The following is a 25,550-nucleotide window of genomic DNA, read 5'->3' as shown; positions in this document are numbered from 1 at the left end:
TTTAACAGCATTAAATAACATCAAGTCATTGTACTTGTGTGTCCTTGTGCAAGCTGCTCAAAAATCCTTAAAAAACCTGCTGCATCTTCACGTTAAAACTTGTGTGGATCTCAGTGACAACAACCGATTGAAGCTTTCAGGTGGATTCAGGCGTCTTTCTTATATACTGTCCATTCAGGAAAGCCTACTGTCTATGTATGTATGCATTTACAGCAAATGTTCAGTCTGTTACAGGAGAGTTTCACAATGAGAGCTTATAAAATATGTGGTGCATTTGTGGTCATGTGTTCAATCACACTGCAGTTCATGTGGCAGCAATCCCGTCAGCATTCAAAACGAGTAGATAAACACATGAATAAACCTGTTGTGTCTGTCCTCACGACGCTGGCGACATGCACTCACACTGGCTTTGCTTCGGCTCTGTTTTAATTCTTTCCCCCTTTTTCCTCCAATTTTTCATAAAACTAAAAGTCATTATAATCTCTCAGCAGAGCTCCAAAATAATTATATAAATGAATAATCCCTGGAAATCCTGGTTAAATATGAGCTCCATACTCCTAGAGGGCCCTCTGTGGATTGATTTAATACAGCGTCGTCTGCCAGGCCCACATTTTGCTCCACTGTCTACAAATACAGCAGCAGAATTGACAGTTTACACTTTGAAGCTACGTCCTTCCTCCTAATTTTAGCTCCTTGTGTTCTTGTATTTTTATTGTATAAAAGTGGACCAAAACTTTTTTCAAGTAGTCTTTTCGTGTTTAATCACTGTTCATCCTTTAAAAATAAATGCTAATATAAAAGATGGTACACATAAAATTCACCTACAACTTTTACAGATTTGTAACTAGCTCTGTTTCTTGAGAACATTGGTCATTTTTGAAACGACTATGTCAAAAGTCATTTCGGCATATCCTCCCTTGCTCCTACTGTAAACTTCTATTTCTTAGATTTTCACCTACCTTCGGCTTGCTGCACTTTCCTTTGTCTGACACATTGGAGGCTGCCCTCTGTAACATTTTCTCCTGTTTTAAGGTTATTGTCAGATCTCAGTCCTTGCACCTCTCTTGTCTTTACTCAACTCCTCTGACAGTGAAGTGTTAACTATAGCACTCAGGCTGCCTGTCTGATGGGCTGGCTGGACCACTTCCTTACAACACACAGGATGTGAGGCAATTGGCATTGTGTCTCTTGAAGCAGTATCGCTTTGAAAGGCAAAAATACAAGTGCTTAAGTGTGCATTTTGTGGCCTGCTCGATGAAAACATTGAGAACCACTTCCAGGAACAGCTGTATTTACGGTTTCTTTTTGTGGTGTGTTTTTTTAGAAGATATTAGTCTCCGGTGGGGATGAGCTTGTGTCATATCTGCTACTGCGTTTCCATTACTGTGGTTGATTTGCTCACTCAGAGCTGGGCTGTAATGTTACGTACTTTTCAGTTACTCTACGTGTCCGTTAACTTTGTGGTAAAAGCTGGTTTTTGTTTGTTTTTTTTTCCATTATTTGACAGTAAGAAGAAATATAAAGACAACATGTAAAAAGGTCAAAATGTGTCAATCAAATCAATTTTGAGTTCAATATTCCTTAAAGTGTCCCTTTAATAGCAAAGGGGAACTTGGTTATGGTAAATGATGCAGCAGTAATTACACTTTTGCATTCATTTCTTAATGTGGGGTGAATACTTTTGAGGAAGTACTGATGTATGACAGAGGAACAGCTGAAAGTGGCAAGTTTGCTGTGTCGCAACACTTTCCGGTGTGTCTCTGCCCTCAATACATTTCATTTTACGTCTTAGAAACACTTCACTGTACAATTACACGTCTATAGTCCATTTTCGGTTTTTGATAAGGGTTGAAAATCACAAAATAACCACTGTAACCGTCAAAACATGGCCTCCCTATTTTTGTGGAAGAAATTAAAACACATCTATGTATGGTGGCAGAGAGAGAGAGAAAACACATGCAAACAGATAAAACACATTAAAATCAAGGAAACATCCACATCAATTTGACAACACATGCGCCGCAAATACACACAGTGGAATAGACAAACATGCTGACAACACAGCCAAAAACAGAGGCGCGCTCCAAATAGCACAGGCGACAACGGATGTGTTTCAGGGGATGCCAAGAAGTGATGAACCCAGAAGAAACATGCTTTGACTGTTCCTGAAGTGGGTTGCCTTGTCAGTGGTGCTGGAGTTTTGTTTTTTTTTTTGGTTTATTTTTTATGATTCTGATCTGCTGTTAACCTTAGCCTTAGCCTTTTGGTTAGTATTCGGCTGCCAATTCAAGTAATCTGACCAAAGACAAGCAACTAATTATGACATTAGTTATACTAACATTGGTTTCAGTAACTTCAAAAGTCACGAACAATGGCGTCAACAAGCGTCCCAGCAGGGTCATTACTTTTTTGTGTCCCCTGGGAACAGAACGTTTTTGTCTGTGCTACTTGCAGTTTATATCTATATTTGGTGGATTTGTGAGTTTTTACAGTACATGTGTGAAGATGTTTTCTTGGTCGTGCTTCATCCATTTGCATGTGTTTTCTTGAGTTCAGTATGTAGAAGTCTTGACCACCAGCAGATCATTTAACATGGATAATGAATAACAGGCATTACTGACCTTGTTTGTTAACACCTGCTGTGCAGTTAAATTCTGCAGCACATAGGTGCCCAGTGTACAGGAATGGTTATGGGATGTTCATTTTCAAGCATGTGGATGGAGTTTGAGAGGCAGCTTTGACTCTCCAGAGAATCCTACATTACTACTAGTTGTTGCTTTGATGTGGCCATGTGGGGATTTGCCGCTGTGTTAACATTGCGGGGGTTTGAAGAAAGGGAATTCTACTGACAAAACCATTGCCTAATCCCACGGCTTGCAATCAGCCGTAAACTCCTGTCAGTCCAGATTAAGTCTTCTAATCTATGACTTCAGAGGCTCCCTGGAGAGGCAGTTGTTCATCTGAAGAGCTCAAAATGAGATATCTACCATTTACAAAAAGTCACCTGATCTTTGTTGAAATAAACATTGGGCGAGGATTATTGGTTGGATTTCCAAGAGGATAGAATTGGGATTTTCTAAAATATAGCAAGTATATGTACGGTAGAGCAAAAACTGTAAATGTATGGCATATTTATAGTCTCATCATGGTATAAGGTAAAATAGTTACTGTACATTTAAAAGTGAGCAAAGGAAATGGACTTTGTTGAGTTTTGCATGAAGGAAGAGTGTTAACCTCTACACCATCTCTGGCTCTACTCTCATGAGATCTCATGTCCAACATTTTATCTCCAAGAGCCAATGTCACCATAGATCCATAGGGATCTTGTAATCCCGACACCAGATCAACCTTTTCATCGTAGATAATTGTCTCCCAAGTCATGTTAAGCTTCAACAACTGCTCTGTGTCACACAGGGCGCTCACGGCACGTGCTCACTGGGTATCAGCAGAGGTCTTATGCTAAGAGATGTCAAGTGCACGCAAAGGCACTGACCTTAAGGTCAATCTGCACTATTGTCTGGTATTAGCACTGAGGGACCATTGAACTTTGCGTATTCAACAGCATCTGACTGCAAAGAAAAAATCCCAAAGGCAGAGTCTGAGATTGATTTAGAAATAAATGACTGAATCCCACAGATTTGTCCCTCAGATGGTCGGACAACATAGACCTTCCACTGAAGTTAAATTATGATGCCAAAGCTGTTTTACATTGTTGTCCATCCCAAGGACACTGTAGGAGCAGGTGGGGCACAAGACATCACAAAGCCATCACAAAGACAGACAAATGTTAAGGTTACTTTTAGCCATAATATGGCTAAAAGTAACCTTAACATATTATGCTTCTTTCGAGCTGCATAGTTATCAGTGCTGTGAAAATACAGCTGCACTAAGCATCTCTGAAGAGTAAATCTGCATGATGCAATAAAAGCACCAGAGTCGTCCCAGCACTGACCCAGAGCATTCTCAAAATCACATATCCCCCAGCAGGAACTTACATTTGGCTCTGATAGATCCACATCTGTGAGTGATCTGGGCACCTTTGGGGGAATCTGGGGTTTATTGTCCTGTTTCAAGCTGCCGTCCTGGGCTGTCCCTTGCTGCTGTCTTCCTTCCCACTCCTTCACACGGGGCATGGCGAGGTCATGGGAGTACACACGATATTCTGTGAGCGGCCTGCGACAGGTGTGCTGGACGGTCCCCCAGGCAGCACTGCTGTCACCTGGGTTGCTCCAGCGCTGGTGGTGCGTGTGGGTGGGTGTCGCTCCACCAGGGAGGGTGGCCATTTCTGTGCATCGGCCTGGGGTTGTGTTCTCCTGAGCGGGAAGGGTGGAGGACTTGCCTACATAGGGTCTCCTGTCTGGCCTGTATGGCACGTCCAGATAGTGGGGTCTCACGGGTGGGCTCATAGTACATGGTGGGGAGTGCACTGACAGGGAAGACAGAAAAAAATATAAATTAAAAACTTACATTTGATATTAAGACTGCGGAAGTTTTATTCAACCTCTTTCTGCAATCAGACTTCTGCGTCATTTTGAGTGTTGCCACATCAAATCTGTTCATTACAGCAGAGAGTGATTCACAGTTCTGCATATGCTCACGCCACTGGGTGTCGTAAGACCACCACCACATGTCTGGTAAGTCTCTTTAGACATGTACAATTTGCGATCAAAGACAGTGAAGAGGCATGTTGCGCTGGAAATGGCTTTACTAGTTGAAGGAGATCTTATGTGAGACCAGATAGTGGTTCCGGTCGAAGCAGGACCGGAAGGCGAGTAGGATGGTAAATGAAGGTGGCCACACAGACCAACAGAGCTCTTGCAGCGCTGACTTTTTCCTTTGTAAGCCCTATGTGTAGTTAGAGCGGATGTTTGTTTGCTATGAAGCAGCGCTCTGTGTAGCCTGCCGAGACGCCACAGACACCTACACTGAAGGTGTTGCAACACTTAAAAGCAGAAGTAAATTTCAGAATTCATCAGAAGACAAAAGTCATGAACTGGAGCTGCTTCTGGACTTTTGGCTTGGTCATTGAGACATACAGATGATAGAGAGGTCAGTGTGACCGAGGCAGTGGGGGGACAGCATCTTGCTGAACTTGGTCTCACCTGTGGCATTGTGACTTTTCTTTGACCCCTCTTTCACACTTTTTGCCCCTGCTTTCTTTCCGGGCTTTTGGTTTCTTTTGACAGCAGGTTTAGACTCTATCGCTGCACCGTTGGCGTGGACACTCTGGAGAGATGGAACACACAACACTCAAACTCATGAAATCCTATCCACATCAGCTGAAGCTTGTCTTTAGAGCTAATTAGCAAATGTTTGCATGCTAGCATGATGATGAACATGCTAAACAGTACTCCTACGTAACTTCTGCATGTTAGCATTGTCAATTTGGTGTGTTAGCATGCTGATGTCTAACATTTAGCTCAAAGCACTGATGTGCCACACAGAGTTATAGCTGTGTTTTAGATGGTTATGTACAAAATTGGTAAGCACAGTATCTTCTACCAAATCCCATTTGGGTCACTGGTTCTTTTAGCAAATTGTGAGGTGCTGAGAGCCGCTGCTGATCCACTACTGGCAAGCTCTGTTTTGTTTGCTTCTCACTATGATGGGCATTAGTCAGAATGGGCACTGGGTGACCTGGCATGAGGCCTCTAAACCCTCCCCACCCAAAACTCAGATACAGACACACAAACAGTCCTCCTCTTGTTTTCACATCTCTCTGCCATGTGGCCCAGAGATTACACAGGGAGCAGTACCCTCTGTGGACCATCTGCACTGTATTAAAACCCAGTCAGCATTTGAGTTAAACAATCGTGCCATTTAGGCCACCAGAGGCCCTCTGGGTGTCACAAGCAGGTGGGAGTTTGAAATTCCTAAGATGACTCAAAATGGCCATGTGCCCATGAGTCTGCAAATATGCTCACATCTTAATGTCTTAATCATCTTAATCTCAAAACCTCTTGCTATTCAAACATCAGGTTGGGAATCAATGTACATGTACTTCAACAGATGTACGAAAGGATTTCATTTCATGTTTGCATGAAAATATCTGTTGAGTGAGATTTCTGATAAGTGAAGCTGGCTGGGAAGACGGTTCTCTACTATTCTCACCTGGCTTGAGGGCGGTTTCTCCTTTTTCTTTGTGCCAGAATGATGAGCTCCTTTCCCTTCTTTGGTTTCTGTTCTGTGTTTAGTTTTCCTTGTCTCTACAGGGACACAAGATATTACAATATATATGTCCACAGTCCTCCTTACAAATGTATTCCAAAAGTCCATGTGAAGCCAGTATGAGGCTTGGGCAGTCTGAGTTAATCAAATCAAATGGATATCTTTCAAAGTTACAGCGTCCAATCGCAATAGTTACAAAAGGCCTACCACTGCTTTGTGTTTAACATCACGTATGATCATTGCAATTTGTGTAACATTATTAAATACTCAATAGTTTACAATTGTGGTGGTCAACTGGTTGGGAAGCCCAGCTATCATCTTCAGACATCATGCTGGGACTCCAAATGAACGTTGGCATGAGCTTAACCTATTTATTTCCTATTTACCTTCATTGTGATTGTTGGTGATGTGGACTAAATCTTCCCGGCTCTTGGACGGCTGCCAGACTGCAGTATTACAGCTGGGGTTATCTGCCGTGAAGGGAGACAAATCACAAATATTGAGGATTTGAAGTGAAAAGTCAGGGTGGAAGGAGGCCACAGAGTCACATCAGACTGAATTAAATCATTTTCTGAGTCAAAGACGAGCAGGTTATAGGAGGTTTGTATCTAAATAATAGACACAGTACAGTACTTCCTTAGGCACTGTGAAAAAGGTCAATTATTGTGTTGTAGTGTTTCTGTGCAACCTATGCATGTCTTTGAATTAATCCAGCACTAACAAAATACAAGGAAACTGTACTCACCAAGCTTTTCATTATCTGATGCTGATTTGGATATATGCGTTCTGAAATTAAAATTGACAAAGAAATATAATATTGCACAGTGGCCTTGTGTCTCAGTAGATGTCTTCCAGCCATTTAGTCTGACAACTACAAACCACACAACCCCCACTGATATGATTGTTTACAAAAAAGACAAAGAAAGCAAAAAAAAGATGACCATAGAACAAATAATTGACCGACATGAGGGGAAAAGCTGAAGTGTCATCGAGACAAAGCAGATTGTTATTGTGCAGAGGACCTCGGTGTGAAAGCGCAATCTACTGTTTCTACGGCCAAGAAACCACGCTGTGACCACAAAGTCGTGTTTCTTTCAGACTAAAGCCGGGGGAGTAAAGGTATTGAGGAGGCTAGGAACTCTAAGTAGGTGGGCCTTGAATCCGATTAGTCCAACTAGCCCAAAGCCATAATCTGCCTTCTGCTGGCCCAACAGTCCACAGGGCCGTACTTCTCAAAAACCATTCTCTACCACTTAATACAATATATACAAAGTTTTTTTTCAATTGTGTCTAATGGGCTGTCAATCCCTCTTCTTAAAATACAGCATTGTATTGGCCAGACCAAATGAACTAAAGACAGTGATGAGGAGGGGAGCATCGCTGAAGAGCCCGTCTGCTCTGCTGCAGGAGGGATTTACAGTATTAACCCTCAGTGAAAATAAACAGGGAGTCTTTCAAGCCATATTATTACTCTATGGGGAAAGCCCTTTCACTGAGCGTGGCAGATTTTCATGGCGGTTTGCACGCACATCCAACAAAAGAAAGAAGGTTATACAGTGGACACACAGAAACCTGAATTCCTGGCAGGATCACAATGTTTTTAATAGAAGTAAAGTGTCTGCTTACGGCAGAATAACATGATTAGTGAAGGAACAAGTGATTTGGAGCCTGTATGTCATGTCTGCATGTTTGTGTCCATCTCTCTGGTTATCTTACCTTCTTTTCTTTTTGTTATAGTTGGTCTCGTGCAGTTGAGGCATCTCCTGAAAGAAAACAAAGCATTTCAAGTCAGATTTCAGTGTTTAACAGTTTGCACAAAATAAGTTGTTTTCCATCACATTCAAATAGATTTTATGAATAATTTATTGTTCACGTGTATGACATCTGTGACATTTAGCTTAAATGACAAGCTTCAATTAAAAATTCTGAATTGTCTGGCCTCAGCAGCAGCAGCATCTGTCAACTGGATCTGTTTGCCATTTCAATAATCAGCTTTATTTTATAGGTACAATCTGGTAGATGGGAATCAAAAGTCCCAATTCCTCTCATAAGTGACCCCATACAATCTGCTCCGGATTGCTCATATGGCTCCACCATTCATAATGTGGACCTTATGCATGTGTGTGATCTTTGACGGTTAGTGCACACTGTATGCTTCCCTCTCACCATAGAAATTGATCTTCCAGAGCCCCGCCACTTTGTGTTGTCATCCAGCAGGACCGCTGGGCTGCAGGAGCGGCTGCAGGAGCGGCTGCATGAGCGGCTGGAGGAGCGGCTGGGGATGGGCGGTGGTGGACCATCACTGGGGCTCTGCACCGCCTCATACAGGCTGTCCATAGACCCCTCCTGATGCCATGTGGGCAGATGGACAAACACGAAAGTGGTAGACAGTTGAAATTCGGCAGCAATTTATGAATGGATTTCATTTATCCTGTTGGATTAAGTCTGATGAGTACTTGATGTGATGAAGAGCATACTGTGTATATCAAGTAGGTTTAATGGGGTAAAGTTTGGTTAAAAGTTGCAACAATGACTGTTTTCAAAGCCTAAAATTGAGAAAACTGAAAGAAATGTACAACGCAGCACACATAATTGTTTGTTTCCTTGGAACAGACACAAGGCATCACAGTCAAAGTTATGAGGATTTAATATGACTGCAGAGATATGCTGCTAATGCTGCTCCAAAGCTCTAATAAATGTGCATGTTAGCCATGGATGTAGGGGAGGATTGAGATTCCTCAGAGCAAATTTCAGCGTGGATTAAAATGGGTTTGTGCATGTTTGGATTCCTTCTAGGAACGAATAACCAGTTTCTCTCTTCATCCATCTCGTACGATGACGTCTTACTGACCAGACTTCCCTTCAGGCTTTAATTGTTGTTATATGTTGAATTTTGGATGCAACCTTGGATTGTGTCATTTCATTATCCTTCGTGTGTATGTTTTTTCACCCATTTATGCATCTAAGTATCATTAATCAAGTGATTACCAAAACCAAACTACATGTATTTAAAACATTTGTTTAAATATCTTTTGGGTGAATTTTTGCTTGCACATGAAGTCACCATGCACGTGCCGTGGAATAACAGCGACATTCAGTGCAATCCCTTGTCCAAGCCCTTGTTTACTGTAGCAAGACGTTTGTTAATAATCCTGATTATTCACCACCATCCCCAACATCTGTCTAAAGACAAGTGTCTGTATACACGTCCTTGAGCCCACGTGTAGCGTGACAGCTGCAGCAGCATCTGAGAGACCATATGTGTGAGTGGTGCTTGTGCGTATGTGTACGCCTGCCGCCACACACCTATCTTTACCCTTATTGCTTCACTTACTTTCTGCCTGAATCCTGAGCACATCAGCCCATGCATAAACGACAGCATTAAAGTACACAAATATAGTACTACTGTGTCATACTCAGTACATGGATGGTAAATCCAAGGAAAAACAAATAAAGGTCAGAGAGGTATTTTTACATTTAAAGCCAGTTATCATTATCAGGAGGGTATTTTTATTCTATTTCAGTTGGTTAATGATCTGACTGCAAACAAGAACTACGTATACATGCATAGCTTAGAGGCTGACACACTGCAATAACAACCTTGTTCGTATTTCCCCAAACGTACACATGCTAACACAACCCTCAGCTACTAGCACACAGCTCATCTGGTAGATGCAGAAATCAAAGTGTGTCTCTTACCAGTGAAAAGCAGAAAAGGTTCATGTTGGCTGAGAGGTGTCCTGTTCGTGTTGGTGCGTCTGATGGAGGTGAAACAGCGGGTTGAGTGACAGCCAGAGACTGAGAGACACAACAGCTCAGTGTGAGCCCAGCCCGGGCCGCCTGCTGTCTTCTCAGATTAATACCACAGTGAAATCCCTCCACTAATCCAATAGATGGACCACCATTACTCTACCATCTGAGGCAGAACTCACTCTTGACAACAAGCCCATCATTGGTGGAGCAACAGGATGAGTCTTTGTTTTGAATCTTTTTTTTTTTTTTTTTGCAGGGAAGCTTTGGCCTGCAGCCTTGCTTCTTTTAAGCTACACTTAGTGGTGAAAAAGTATTGTAGTTTTCATTTTTTTATGTAATTTACATATGTGAAAGAATCAGAGCATCAACTTCAAAATAGTTCATTACTAGTAAACATCCTGCATTATTATCTGCAAAAGGTATTCAAAGTAAAAATAGTTGTGCCTGCAGCCCTGTCTCTTGGGAGTTACACTTATCTGCTACTGACTTGTTTTCATAGTGCAGGACTGTAACACTGCTATCCAGGGTTCAGGTCCTGTGATTAGTTTTAGAAAACAAAACAACAATTTTTATTTAATCCTACGAATGGATCGTGCATTATAAATGTGCTAATTTTTGCAGAAAACAAACAAAAGCCACACTGTCAGTGAACATTTTACTGGTCGCATCATTGTGACTTGCCTGGTAACAACGTATCTTCATGTGTTAATTGAAAGCATGATTCAGTTGGCATTACATTTCCCTCGTGTATTTGCTGTTGCAAATTAGTTGTATGTGAAATTCTAGGAGACTGGGTGCATGATATACTGTTATTAATTATATGATTGTATTGTTAATAGTGATGCATTCATGTGTAAGCAGTATTTTACTGTTGCAACTATTGAAACTGGTTTTAACCAGTTTATACACTATTTCCTGCTCTAAATAATAAATAAAATACTGATGTTACTCATTTCTATACTGGTAGTATAATCCAGTGGTTCTGTCTGTAATTTGGGTTAAGGCACACTTTAACCCAATTCAATACTAATTCATAGTAATCATATTAAAAACTATATCTGTAATCATGTCATCCCTAAAATACTTTGTAACAGTGGTCTTGGGATTCATTTTCAGCTGCACATATCCTACTAAATGATCATAGGAATATCATGGGAATAATACAGGCAGCAGTGTGTCTCTATGTTGCTGCTTGAGCATGACGCCATAGAGCACATGGACAACAATATCGTATAGAATTGAGTATTTACAGTATACAGTTTTGAGAAAAGTATAGATACAAGATGAAACTGACACAAGGACAGGACAGAGAGAAAAAGGCGCAATTACAAATCCACCAGCTCCTTCAGCACCACAGACAGCGCCGTGGATTAAAAAATGCACACCACAGTTTAAACTACTGATATTTCAGAGTCATGGTCGAGGCCATAGATTCAAACCCACAGAAACCTCAGTCAATAAAGGATCAGGAGTCTAGAGACTAGACCAGACTCTGCCCCTGCAGAGTCTGTGCTGTGGGGATGGAGAGGGGGGATGGCAGGTCAACAAGGGGGATGCGTTTGGGTCATTTTGCATCCACTCCCCCTCCAAATGATCACATGACTGACAGGATTCATCACACTACAGGACTATTTCATAAAGGCATCATCAATACATAAATCAAAACAAATCTCAGCCTCCAACCAGTCCCGTCTGGAGGAATGACAGCAAGAGCTTTGATAATATGTAAAACAAACAAACAAACAAACACATTTCTAAGGAAATGATCAGAGCTTCATTTGTAACAATCACACCCCCATGCATTCAGCAAGCATGAGGCATGCTTCGTCTCACATTGTCAGCCACAGCTCTTTCCTGTGTGGGCAGCAGATGAGTCTTGAGTCGTATTTTTCCCTCATGCTCTAGATGCAGCTTTGTTCAGCACACTGGCTTCTTCAGAAATCACAATAATTCCTCTAAATGATGGTAAGCTGTCGCACTTTTGCTTTGGTGGAAGTCACCCAAATGTGAGGCAGAATATAAAAAAACGTTTTGCACGCAGTGATTTTGTTTTCCTTGTGAAGTCATTTTCAGTCATTGGGTCAATCTGTGTATATTTTGGACAAATCCCATGTACAATATGTGTGTATTAACCAGTAACACACTAAGTGTAAAGGTTGTGGTCTATTAATCCAACAATCATCCACCTCTGATGTCTGAGCAGCTCTAATGTAAAGAAGAAACAGCTGGTGAGATTAACACTTATGGCCTATATATCCATGCTGACGTGATGATGATTTGGTATAAGTGGAATGATCTGTGATGGCAAATATTTTGAATCAATCCAGTTCATTCAGCTTAGTCGCTTCATTTCTGGGTTCTAATGTCATGCATTTGGGTTATTTTAAACAACACAAAACACATTTGAAGAGAAACATGATTCCTATGTGAAGGCGCTTTAATGATCATAGAAATATCAAAGGCTTAGAAATAAATGAATGAACTAAATAATCACTTCCCCACTTTGCATGCTTTAAGAGCCTCTTTAAAATGGCCCACTTATTCAGCATATTCCTCGATACTTTCCCTCTAATCTGATTGCACACTATCCTCAGCTCTGTGTCCAGCCGTCAGCCTCTGAATGAGACGTATTTCTCAGTGTTTTGATTCTGGGCATACGTCCAGACTGGCAGGTACCGTGTGCTCCTGACAGTAACAGGATGTGACATGGCCACTCGTTCTCAGCGTAGACTGAATGAATGCTGCCAGGCATGCGTGCAGCAACTTTATGTAGGAGTCATGAGCGAATTTTGTGTGTTTTTCCAGGACACTCAGAATCATTTCTGGTTTTGCCTTCAGCATTGCCAGCTTGCTTTGTGTGTGCCCCAAAAATAGAATTAACGCGTGACAACTAGATGACTAATTGCTTGTATTAACCACTATTGATTAACAAGGAAAATCTTTTGTCAGCCCTGGTATCCATCTGGGTGAAACATGCATTTTCACTTTCTTTCTTATTAACAAACTTTAGGTTAGTATCAGTGTTGTCTTGGTCCCTTAGATCCACCTGGGTTGGTACACCTGGACCTATAAAGAGCTAACCTCATTGGTCCAATGTCAGTCTGTCATGAATTAATATTGGTTCACCTATTTCTGTTATGTTGTTGTTGTTATCACACCTATATTACATTCTGGGATGCTCAGTTCTTGCATCCTGTAATATTTTCCCCTAAATGGCATGCACTTCACATAGTATTGGTTTCACGATTTCAGACATAAGTCTCACATACTGTTTACATACTTTATGTCCATGTTTACATCAGCTGGAAGTTTTCTTCTTTGCTGCCTTTTGCTGTAGCGCTTCGCTACACATAACTGGAACATTGCTCCATTGTGCCACTGGTGGCCAAAAAACTCCACAGTGTACCCTTACACTCAGTGGCTATCAGAAAGGACCATTTTGCTAAATTTCACCTTTGAGGAACCCTTAAAGTCAGCATGTGAGCTACACTAACTGTGTGAGACTTTTAAATCTTCAGAGAAGTGAGTTTTTCCTGCCTCACCGGCAACAATAAACTGCTGTAACAAATGGCTGAGGTCAATTAATAGATCAATTTTTCTTCATTTAATGATTTTGAAGCAAACGCACCCTAACAGGAGTCCAAGTTTACGCTGCAGCAGAGACAGACAGCGACCCACATAGCAGTAGGCTGCAGTGACCCACTAAGTGACATCAGGAGGGGATTAAGTGTGTGTGTGTGTGTGTGTGTGTGTGTGTGTGTGTGTGTGTGTGTGTGTGTGTGTGTGTGTGTGTGTGTGTGTGTGTGTGTGTGTGTGTGTGGTTGCCCTGCCTCCAGCTCAAGTTTGTTAGAAAAAATCATGGCTGTGTCCGTCCGTCAGTGTGTTGCGCAGTTTGAGAGGCCTGTGAGATGATGTGTGAGGATAAACAATTCAACATTTTTTAGATATCAGTGAAACTGTAACTAAAAACAAGACAAATCAAACACAGAATATTCTCATTAAGAGTTATCTTCCATAAAAATCTGATTTAAATTCTCCATTCATTCTTTATTCACACTGCTTTGAGTGAACAGAGAATGAAAGTGAACTCTGAGCGATGCTTCAGGTCTTGCAAAGCTCGGCTTGGAAGCAGGTTGTTAAAAAGTTCTTGTTTCTCTCTGAAAATGTAACGCTGTAAAATATGATAGGCTACAGCTTTCCCCAAACTTTTAACCCACACATTTAAACATGGACATAAAGAGAAAATAAAGTGAATAATCCCCTCTGGTGGATTATCGATGATGCATTTGTGACCATTGAATTTCTGAGATTAGCTTTACGCCTGAGGTCTGAAATGACATAAAACCACGTCTTAGATTTCAGCCTGTATTTTTTTCAGTCTGTGGCTCTGCCGAAACACTAATTTTGGTCTAATTTTGTCCCTGCACACCCAACCAGTGAGATAACATCCTTCCAACAGCAGGACAATACCTCATTGTTTGGTTATTAGCTTGTCTTGGCTTTCTCAGCCTGTTGCCCTTCATTATATTTATACAGCTAAATTGCAGTTTCTGAGTTTGGTATGATTTCTGAGGGCTTTTTGAGGAGGTAGACCTCCTTCAGTGTGCTAGTTTTAGCCTGGGCGAGCCTGGGTTCATTGCCAAAAGAAGAAACAGGCCTGCATTCTTGAACAAATGAGGCAAAGGGTCTACAGTGGCTTTGTGCTCACAGTGGCACAGATAACATGTTGATGTTTAGAAGGTTTAATGTTGAATGTTTTAGTGTGTTAGCATGACAACTTTTGCTGATTAGCACTAAACGCAGAATACAGCTTTAGTATGGTACCTCTAAGTGCTTCCAAGAAGTGCTTCTAGAGCCACAAACAAGTCCAGTTGCCTTTGGAGGCACGTAGAAGTACCATGACCTGGACGAATGAGAATCTTTACAAACCCTTTAGTATGGTACAAACATGCAATCATCACTTTCAAATCCAAACACTATAGGCATATTGTTATCATTGAATTTGAAAGGAAAGCAAAGCAGAGAACAGTATACAGGAGGACTATTATTACTATTGTCTTTTAATTATAATTACAAGCACAGCTCTTCTTGAGCTTATCGATATTATCACAGTTTATTTTCACATTAATAAAGTATTGTATTTCCATAACAATACAAAGTGTCACTTCATAGGTAATATCCAGTCAGATCCAGAGTTTACATGCCATGTATAATAATTAGTATATAGCATACTCAGTACTAAATCAAGTGTGTTTTAACAACTCCAGGAAGGAGTAATAGGCCTTCATCCATCAGAAACAGTAATAAGACAACCCCATTCGGTAAGAGTCAAATAGATAAATAAATAAATAAATAAATAAATAATTAAATACTCTGATTATATATGTGCTCATAAATTCTATATGTCGTGGTGCCCTTCTAGTGATTATAAGTAAAACTTTGATATAAAAGTAGCTGCTGTCAAACAGCCTGAGCAGACTCTCCACACTGTCCAATGTTTCTGCAGGCGACTGCAGCATGAAGCTGTCTTTTAGTGACATCTGTAGGCAACAAAAGGCAAGTGCAAGCAGTGCCAAAGAAGAGTTATATATTTATGAATAGAAACATCTGTGTGGAGACTGTGAGATTTAAACTGTCAATAAATATATTTTTGGTATGTTTGAGTAGGTTTACAACAATTGACATTTTTTTTTTACATTATGAAACGCGCTGTAGAGTTTCAGATTGACGTGTTCTTACAGTCCTTTAACCTGCCTTTGATTCTATCTCTGTCTTTATTGTGGTCAAAGCTGTTGAGAGGGCGATCTGTACCCACCAATCAGCTGCAACTGTGAGTCATTTTAAGAGACTGCTTTGGAAAATACACTGCAAAAAAATGCAGCAACTGTACAATCTGTGCAATCTGTACAGAAACAAAGTCCTGTTACTCGGGATATCTACAGAGTTCACTGTGAAATAACCTTACATTGCCGCGTTACACAAAAAGTTACCCAGTCGTGTTAAGCAAGAAGACAGGCCACAGCAGTACTCATAGTAGCTGTTACAGAACAGCCAGAGATAATGCATCCCTCCCATTTCTATGGTATGCTCATACTCGTGCTCTGAGCTGCACTGAAGAGTTCAGCTCAACATCATTTCATCGTCATTCTGTATCATTAATACAATTTAGAAACAAGAACTGCTATCGTCATGCTGACGATAAGACGGAAAACAAGCCGTCACATGGCAGTTCTGCCACACGTGTAGACAGCCTGAGGCTTCCATTGTGTTTGAGCATATTAACATGTACGTCCAGTCTAAGGAGTGCTATGTCTGCTTCAGGCGTTTTACTCTCTGTTAAATATAAACACTGAAGTCATGATACAGGCAGAACACCACACCCTGTTTCTTATTATCTTTATATGAACATTTATTTCGGTCAAAAGGAAGGCTTTGATCTGTATTTAATTGGTAAACTGACTGAACAAAATCACATAATGACCACTATGAAGACACAAATTTGGCACTGGCACTTAATACAGGGTGTATGTATGAGGTATATTCCATTCACAGTAATTATTATTCTTTAAAAATCTGGCAGTAAAATGATTGCTAAAGAAATGCTAATGCTACAATGCTCACTTCTGTGTGTGGCGTTTGCACATATCCTTGTAAGTGTGGGAGTGTTATTCAGGTGCTCTGGTTGGCTGTTTATTTGATCTGTCTGTGTCTCTTGTCCTCCCACAACCCTGAGTAGAAGAAGAGGATTTAGAAAATGAACGCCAAGTGCCAAGAGTCACTCTGCAAGTACGACCAACAGAACCCAGCACATTACCCTGTGGCCTCTGATCGTTTAATGTCACATGAATGAGTCTTCCTCTCAGAGCCACGTCAGTGATACGTGGCATAAACACTGAGCCACTGTGTAGACATTTGGTCTAAACTATGATGGTTAAATGAAATACTGTTTATACATTAGGCCTAGTGCACAGTGTGCTCAAAATAAACCAATGAATGAGACTCACCATTCCTGTTTCATCTTCAAGGTGAGGCACCAAATGTGTGCAAATAAAAATGTCCTTTTATCCAATCAGCAATCAGTATTCCAACTTTTACACAGTACTTCATAGAGACCATAAAGATAGTTAGTATTCCCTGTTCGTTTGATTTAAATTTGTTGGGGTTTTTTTTATGATTTTCTTCTGACCAGGTGCCAAATGAAATGATGAAATAGCTGTAAAGTGAAAAAGGAGTGGTCATATTCATCAGAATGACATAATTAAAAATGTCCTATCTTGATTCTTGATATCTTGCTGACTTTCAATAATATACATCTACATAAAATATTTAAGTTATAACACAGAAGTTTTTAAAAAGCTTTGATGAAAGTGGTGTTCATGCAGGGATATCACTTTCAGACAACTTTGGTGGTGGAATATCCATTCTTATGCTTTAAAAATATCAAAATAGAAATGTTATGTGGGCAAAATATGGTGGTGTCTTAACTGCTGCAATGCCTCTTTGAGTGAGTGAATGAATCACTACAGGGAGGGAGTTCCAGGGAGGTGGTGGACACACATCGTGCAGGACTGTGACGCCCGAATGCAGGGTTCATGTTCAGACTGTGGCAAGGCTTAGGCCACAAAGCACCTTGGTTAAGATAAGGGAAAGATTGTGATTTCAGTTAAATGTAAAAAAAATAAAAAATCTTGTGTCTCAAGTCACTGCTCACTTTACTGCATTAAAATAGACCATAAACTTTCCCAAACATTAACCAAGTGCTGCCAGTGCAGCCTGCTCCTTGGTGCATTCCGCACTGTCATCTCCAGATCCTTCGAACTTCCTCTCTCGATAAGCGGTGCCCTCCTTCATCAGGTAGAGCAGGACCATGTCGCAGAAGACAGTTCCCTGTTAAGTGACATTTTATTCAGTGATGGAACTGTAAAAGTGAAACAAAGTCCTGTGCACGTCTTCTCAAATCCTTTAAATGTATGAATGGTACTTACAGCACCCATCAAAGCCAGTCCTGCAGCAATGTTGATGGCTGTTGGGACAATGCTGAACTTCCCCGCCTGAATAACAGCAGCAATGCAAGAAATGTTGATTAAATAAAAGCTTTGACTTAAAGGGTGCAGCATGGGGATTAATAAAGCAATTCTTCTTCTTCTAATGTGCTGTGTATTGCATTTATCTCTGAAATCATTTCACAATGCTTTGGCAGAGTGGACAGCGTTTCATGTATTCAGTCAGTAAAACACATTTTCCATACCTTTCCATGCACCATGATGTTAAACTGGACACCATAGACTTTGAACAGAGACCTGTAGCTCTCACCAGCAGCATCTTTGAAATACCGAGTGTGTCTGTTAGAGAAAAAACAGGGAAAATATGGAGGCGTGAGAATACAAAAAAGTGGTTCATGACATTCAAACCTCTAGATAACTTTCTCCTTTCTAGTCATATGTTTTAATTGTAAATAAAGATGACTGAAGTGTTGAAAATGAAATAGATTGATACCTGCGTAACATAATGATATGGAGGAGGAAAGCGTCTGAAGTGACTCTCACCTGAAGTTGAATCCCTTTGCGATGGTCTTGTTGGAGCCGCTGACGTCCAGGCGAGTGAACTGGTACTCTGGATTGCAGTTAGAGTAATCTTTGTCAAGGTCACAGTCCCACTCTATCATAATACCAATGGAGCCACCCTGGAAAACAGAACACAAAATTATTGTGACAGAAATGTACCTAAATAATAGCAAAGAAGCTAACATGTCAACATTCGGGATGCAACAATCCAACTTTTTCCTTCTCAGTACCGATTCCTCAACTCAGGCCATCTGCTGATACGAGTGGCAATCCAACACCAGTGCTTAAAATCTGAAAAATAGGGTTTTTTTTAGAGAAAAAATCCTGAAATCAATCCATTTGTTTTGGCACAATAGTCCCTTTGGCCATGATGCTGGAGATAATGGGGCCAATCGAGCTCAGAGATCTGAATATTTGATTTGACATCAGCTTTTTACACTAGATGCCCTTCCTGACAACCCTCTCCATGTCTCTGGGCTTTAGGACTGGAAATTTGGAACTGGCATTGGCTTGTGCGTTCCCAGTGGCTGGGGAACAACTCAAGGTTCAGTGTCTTTCCCCAGGACACTTTGACATGTGGACCGGAGGAGGGTGGAGATCGACCTGCCAAACATTTACTCTCCCTGCTTTCCAACACTTGTGATGTAGATGAGATGGTACCTGGAACATTTCTTGTCCTCTAATATACAAAAATGAATACCAAATAAAATCTGGGTTGAAAAGTGTAATACTAACAAATGTGTCCATGTCCTGGAAGTTGTATCCAGCTCGCCTGGTAATGTCTCCCAAATAAAAGATGGGGCAGTAGGGGTGGAGCACCTCATCATATCGGCATTTCTTCAAATAGGAGTCATCCATTGTTTGAAGGACGTTGGACCTCAGAGTTAAAAAGCACACAATAGTAGAGAGCGTATATGAATGTGCATTGAACACAGCTAGTTAGCAAGCAGCACATGGAGACATCTTGACAAGTGTTGAACACTTGGACTTACTTTGAAAATTGGAATTTGGGAAATTTGATGAAATTCTTGATGTAGATGGTGAAGTTTTGAGCGTTTGTCAGCGTAGGCTGTCTGTAAAAAATGAATAGAGAAATAACAATCGATAACTTGACTTTTTTCGTGTCGGCAGGAGTTTCCATGTGACCGCATTGCTTCTTACTTTGGTTTGAAGGTTCTTTCAACGGGACACCAGCCGTAGATTTCACAGGAACCAGTGGAGTTTTCTTTACTTCCTAAGCATCGGCCACTCATAATTCCTGAAGATAAAGACATCCAGCTTACCACATGTGAAGAGACACTACATATGAATTTATCTATGCAAAGATATGGATTATGCATAATCGGTTCGAATGAGAATTCTGCAAATATTCCCAGATTTCATTTCAGTGATATTTGGCACATAGACTTGAGCAAACTAATTCTAAGGAAGGTATTACTCGTATTCATTTATTTGGAAAATACCATGATGCAGAGAAAGAATTTAACCTTATTAATTTTAGACCTAAATCCCATTTCTTTCTTACCGTGACCAGCCACTACCATCTTTCCCTTTTCACAGTCCTTGTCATCTCGGCAGTGGCCACTCAGCACTCTGGGAGTCTGAGAAGAGGTTCAAGAAACAATCACAGACCATTTTTTCCATCCTGGATGAAAAATCTTTGAGGAGTATGCTTGATTCAGGAAGCCCATTTTGCACAAGAAAAGAAAAAAAATATGTGAAAAGTTGAGCTGAATAGAAATTAAAATACTCAGTAAGGCAAAACATAGACTAAGTCAAAATTGTGAGATGTCAAATTCTAAATATCCTTTTGAGAATATCAGAATATATGACCATAACATACATTACTGTAGTTAGACGATGCAGTTAGGGATTGTTTATGGACAGATGTCTCTTTTAATGACTTGCCTGGCTGGATCATTGATACGTGACATTTAAAGTGTGTGTCTCAGCCTCAAATGCTGGGGAACTGCAACTGGTGAGAGCTGAAATGTATACAAGGGCAGTGTTTTATGGCTGAGTGCTTGTATGGGCTTGCTATTTTTCTTGGCTGTTGCAGTGAGTCAGGAGACCAAAGGAGGCTGAGTTTACATACCAGGAACACTCTGGAAATTTTAGCCAACGATGTAGTCGAGAGAAATGATGAACACACACACACACACTCACAGAGACAGGAGGTGTCAGCCTTTGTTAAATTTTAAAAGTCTTTTCTTCAGACTGAACGCTTTGTCTTGACAGAAATCAGGAGAGAGACAATAGATCAGCCATAGATTAGCCATAGTCTATCTTACTGTTTCTCTGCTCATTGTCCACAATACACTGATGATTCACAGCTTTCTCAACTACAGGGTGACTTCATGGGGTTACTGCGTGTCTGTCCACTGCATCCTATGTCTCTTCCATCCTGCCAATCTAAGCATTGTACAGATTTGTGGCGCTACCGGTGGCTGACTGGCTTAAGTAACCACTCATCGAGACAGATAACACGCTTGTCTCTGTAGTTCACTGAAATGACAAAATTTCAGATAAGAAAATCTAAGCACAGAGAAGTTTCTGTTTATTTATGGTTTTCATTAAACTCAGGTCATTCCCAGCTCTCCCCTAACCTCAGTCGCACATTGCCGACTACATCTCTGAAATACAGTCGGTTGGAATAGTTTCCAGGGGATCAGATGACAAACAGTGGAGAGTCAACACAGTAACCTTAAAGCAAACACAGTTGTCAGCTCAACAGACTGAAACTGAAAGCCAATAGCCATTTGTCAAAGATAACAAAGTGTCTAACTTGCACATCTTGATCTTCCAGCTAGCTGACATGCACTAGTCCGAGAAAAAGAAAATCAGTATCTTGAGGTCAATCAAAACGACATGTCAGCCTCAAAACACAACTGTCAACCCTTAAAGGAAGTATAGCAGAGCAGCGGTGCTGTAGAAACTTATATTTTAACCAAAGGTAAGAATCTCAGAGTCTGAAGTGAAGATTAACTTGGATGTAAGTACTAATATTGGCTGATAATTTAGGAGTTGAATGTAGAGCTGCACAGTGGCGCAGCAGGTAGTGCGCGTGCCTCACAGCAAGAAGGTTGCCGGTTCGATTCTCAGGTCGGGCCTTTCTGTGCGAAGTTTGCATGTTCTTCCCGTGCATGTGCTGTTACTTTGCAAAATGCATGCGTTAAATTCTGTGCCACTAACTTGATCGTTGCTAACACTATCAAATATGAAAATAATAATTAGCACATTAAATGTAACACAATCATTTTGACAGCTTTGATTGCAGCTGCTGAAAGTACCTGTGTGAGCGCAGTTTTCCGAGCGCACTTTCCTCATGGAAATACTACCACACTGTCCAACATACAGCCCATGATTTACTGTTTCAATCAACTTTACAAAATCTTCTTACCTCAGCACAGTATCCTAGCTTCTGATGTGGTGTCTCTAAGAAATTGGTTACAACAAACAGAACCGCTTCACCCTGTATGTGGAGAAAACGCTGTTAATGAATCTCTCTGTTGATATTGTACCATCCTACCTGCAGACCTGCTCCCCTCAAAATGCATACTGGAACAGCCACTTTCCCAACACCCGTCTGCTACATAAGCTACATAAATGCTTTTTGATTTAAACCTGATATGTGCTACCTGTGTTTTCCCTCCTTCAGCATTCAGATTCTTCCCAGTTCTAACTTCCTGCCCATCTGCTGACAAAGACCAGAAACCTGTTTTCTGTCTTTATGCTAAGCTAAGCTAACTTGCTGCTGCCAATAGCTTCATATTCACAGCACAGACATGAGACTGGTGTCAATCATCTCGTCTAAATCTCAACAAGAAATTGGAAAAACACAGAAGCATATTTCCCCAAATGTCAAACTGCTCCTCGACAGCGACAGCTTTTTCACATTTTGTTGTGAATCAGCACTGATGCACTACTTTACTTCAGTTAAATCCTGTTTCATCCTGTTCAAGCAGACATGAGGAACAAATGCTTGAAAAAAGATTTACTTCTTCTTAATTTTCACGTTGGCCCAGTCTTGATCTGCTTTACATTGTTTATTAAAGACAAAAGCACTTGAAAGATATGGCCATGCACTGTCAAATGTTCTCACCTGTGGTGGGATGACGTAGTCCTCTGGTCCCCACACCTGCAGACCAGACTCAGAGGTGTTGGTCAGTGCGACGCCTTTCAGTTTGGTTATGACAGAGCTCTGGATGGCCTCGTCTGTTTCCTGGTAACCTTTCTTGCTTATGAAAACCCATCTGAGGGTGAAAGCACAAATGTAGCAGCACTGCCATTGTTTGCCTTAAGCATTGAGGAAAATACAGATTTCCAAATTCTGTGACATTCAGCAATAAGAACAAGTTTATCCCAATAAAGAGCAAATCTGAATGTTTCATGTGTGAATAAGCAACTCAAATATAAAGAAGGGCTGAGAAACAGATTTTCTGTATCAGTCAAACACTGAAGAAATAACTTTTTTTTCCTTCTACACTGCCATTCAGTCCAGTTTCAATAAGTGTAAAATAGGACTAAAATGTACAGCGTCATAGACAACGATGGAATGAGTTACAGACTCTTATACTCAAGTAAAGCAATTGCATAAAACCCTATTTACTCTGAGTAAACAATACTGCAATACATTTAGGATATCATTGGTGATGCTTCTGTTAAATTAAAGAACACCTTCAGTGGACAGTTGCATGACACATTAAAATTTAACCCAATAAGTGGATCAGCATCACACTGCAATCACATACACTGATGTCTAAACCGACAATACAACACATTCAGGCAGATTCCGCAGCCATGTTGTGCACACCACTGGTTACCACTTACAAATACACAAACGCCTTCCTCTGCTTTGCCATACAATTAACCAGAAAAGGATTAAATAGGTGCCACTGTAACACCTGTTGGTCACAGTATCTTGGGTGTATTTGATTTGTGTCACTTATGTGCGTGCTGCCACATAAGTGCCACAAATAAGTATTGTAGCACAACCAAGCTACAATAATGCTAACGTGAACTTAATAACTTAACTTAATTGTGCACGGGCTGTGTGTTGTGGGTGTTTTCCCACAGTGCCGGCTGGGTGCAGAGACGCCTCTCCGCAGGTGGAGCTCCCTGAAACTCCGCTTTCCTTGCAGCGGCACACTCACCTGGAGCTGCTCATTTCACACCTTTTTTTTTTGTTGTTGTTCCATTGCCATACGGTTTCCTTGCAACACATGCGGCTTAAAATGTAGTGAAGTACAATATATTTACTTAGGTAAATGTAAAACTGATAAAAATAAATAAATAAACGAGTAGTGTCTTCCATCCCTGCCCATAAAAGCACTGCACTATAAGATTAGTATCATATTTGACTCTTATATTGACGGTATTTTATCATCATCATGTTTAATTACATGTGATTGTATAGTCATTCACCAGATGATGCATTTAAGTTTATTTATTTTAAATAAATAGCCTCACCAAAGCTTCCATTAGGGTCAACATAAAAAAGACATAAACTTCTGTATTAATATCATGATTGTTTGCTCGCATTAAGTTACTTCTACTACTTTGTGGAATGAGGTAATAACAGTGTAAGAAGACAGTAATTTACTTACCCTATTATGTAACCGATGATGGATAACTGAATGAGTCTGTACAAAACTCCAACTTTCTTATTTTTGGCGACAATGAATTTTTCCGTTTTGTAGTCGAGTAAGGAGAGGACGCGTCGCTTAAAGAAGCTCCCTGCCATCCTGCAGCTGTCTGCGGAGACAGTGGCTGCCGCAGAACGTGATAGAGGGGTGGGCGTGGATTAAGTCTGGGTGGGCCTGATCACCACTTCGTCAGAAATTGATAAGGCCAATGTTATAGTGATGGGAATTCCGGCTCTTTTAACAGAGCAGGTTCTCACGGCTCCCAAGTGGTTCCTCAGATTTTTTTGTTGCTTAAATTTTTTTCTTACCAAAAAATGTAAAATTATGTGTAAAATGAATTAGTAATGTACAAAACATACTTTGTATCAAACTTTACTGCATTTCCTGCGGTCACTCATTTTCTCACCTTTCCAGCGCGCGTGTGTGTGTCAGTGGCGGATTAAGTCTGGGCGGGCCTGATCACCACTTCGCCAAAATTGCTAAGGTGTGTGGTGGCTTCACACACTGAAGCCACCAAACATCAAGTGTTTGACCAATCACGTGCGGCTTGAACGAAAAAAAAAAGTCGAGAAAAAAACAAAAAGCCTAAAGCGGCTCGCTCTCTGGCTCCAATCGTTCACTTCAAACGATTATTATTATTATTATTATTATTATTATTATTAAACTGGGCTGTTAAACATGCAGTTTAAATGGAGTTTGAAAAAAGGAAGAGAAATCGTCTTGTCTGCCACAAACGAAGTGGATGGCTGGAGTGGAGGAAACACACGTGAACGCAGTTTATGCACCTTTACTATTAATGAATATCGATATTTTAAACTCCAAAAAGAGTTCATGGCATGCACCTCCATGTCTTGAAAAATGAATTCAATCCACGATGCTCTTCTGTCGGCTGGGAGCCGATGGAGCGATTTGTGCTCCTCTTTACAGCCAACAACAGAACAACGCCTTAACATGATTCATAACACAGTGCTTTCGATAACCGAAATCAAACGGCTTGTGTGGAAGCTGTAGGCAGGACGCTTACAGAGATCCGTATCTCACTCAAAAAAGCGCGGACGGTCTTATTTCACACTTTGTATGTGTGTGGCAGCACCAGAGTGAGTTTTTCATGAAGTTTGACATTTAACTGTGAAAATCGTATTATGTAGTTGCTTTTGTTTTTTTTTTATTTCTGATTGGGCGGGCAAGCTGTCAATCTGTCAGCGCTGAACGTGTGGCGCGGTGGCTCACGTGCTCAAACACACACATGCAAACACACACACACACACGCAAACACACGCACTGCAATAGCGCTTCTCATCGTGAACGTCCGTACACAGAAACGCTGCTCATCACAAGCGTCAAATCAGCGTCAACACAATATCCGGTTAGGACTTTCAAAATAATGCCGGACTTCTTGGGACTGATCGTGACATCCGGT

The 25,550-nt window shown here is 40.9% G+C and overlaps 2 protein-coding genes across 4 annotated transcripts in view; both read right to left on the bottom strand.

Moving 5' to 3' along the window:
* The window catches only part of samsn1a (SAM domain, SH3 domain and nuclear localisation signals 1a), a 279,152-nt gene that overhangs the window by 4,700 nt on the left and 248,902 nt on the right, over positions 1–25,550 (bottom strand). The window contains exons 1-8 of one of the 3 annotated variants that reach the window (XM_070969999.1): positions 9,868–9,958; positions 8,335–8,514; positions 7,885–7,931; positions 6,914–6,954; positions 6,555–6,638; positions 6,112–6,206; positions 5,103–5,226; positions 3,996–4,426 (exon numbers count right to left, since the gene is read on the bottom strand). In XM_070969999.1, coding sequence (XP_070826100.1) covers positions 3,996–4,426; positions 5,103–5,226; positions 6,112–6,206; positions 6,555–6,638; positions 6,914–6,954; positions 7,885–7,931; positions 8,335–8,514; positions 9,868–9,891 — 1,026 coding nt within the window. In that variant the 5' untranslated portion in view covers positions 9,892–9,958. Of the gene's footprint in view, positions 1–959; positions 1,152–3,995; positions 4,427–5,102; positions 5,227–6,111; positions 6,207–6,554; positions 6,639–6,913; positions 6,955–7,884; positions 7,932–8,334; positions 8,515–9,867; positions 9,959–25,550 lie in introns of those variants that run through there. The other 2 variants (XM_070970000.1, XM_070970001.1) reach the window with 2 other exon arrangements.
* LOC139336567 (P2X purinoceptor 5-like) lies at positions 17,309–24,228 on the bottom strand. The gene is made up of 11 exons (XM_070970702.1): positions 24,092–24,228; positions 22,588–22,738; positions 21,886–21,957; positions 20,011–20,086; positions 19,647–19,743; positions 19,478–19,558; positions 19,221–19,362; positions 18,468–18,604; positions 18,170–18,263; positions 17,907–17,972; positions 17,309–17,808 (listed from the first exon to the last, which is right to left on the bottom strand). The coding sequence occupies exons 1-11, from the start codon at positions 24,226–24,228 to the stop codon at positions 17,671–17,673; spliced, it is 1,191 nt and encodes a 396-aa protein (XP_070826803.1). The 3' UTR covers positions 17,309–17,670.

The sequence above is a fragment of the Chaetodon trifascialis genome, chromosome 9 (assembly GCF_039877785.1).
Source record: "Chaetodon trifascialis isolate fChaTrf1 chromosome 9, fChaTrf1.hap1, whole genome shotgun sequence".
Taxonomy (NCBI): domain Eukaryota; kingdom Metazoa; phylum Chordata; class Actinopteri; order Chaetodontiformes; family Chaetodontidae; genus Chaetodon; species Chaetodon trifascialis.
Note: the sequence above shows the minus strand (reverse complement) of the source record. Positions and strands in the feature narration are given on the sequence as shown.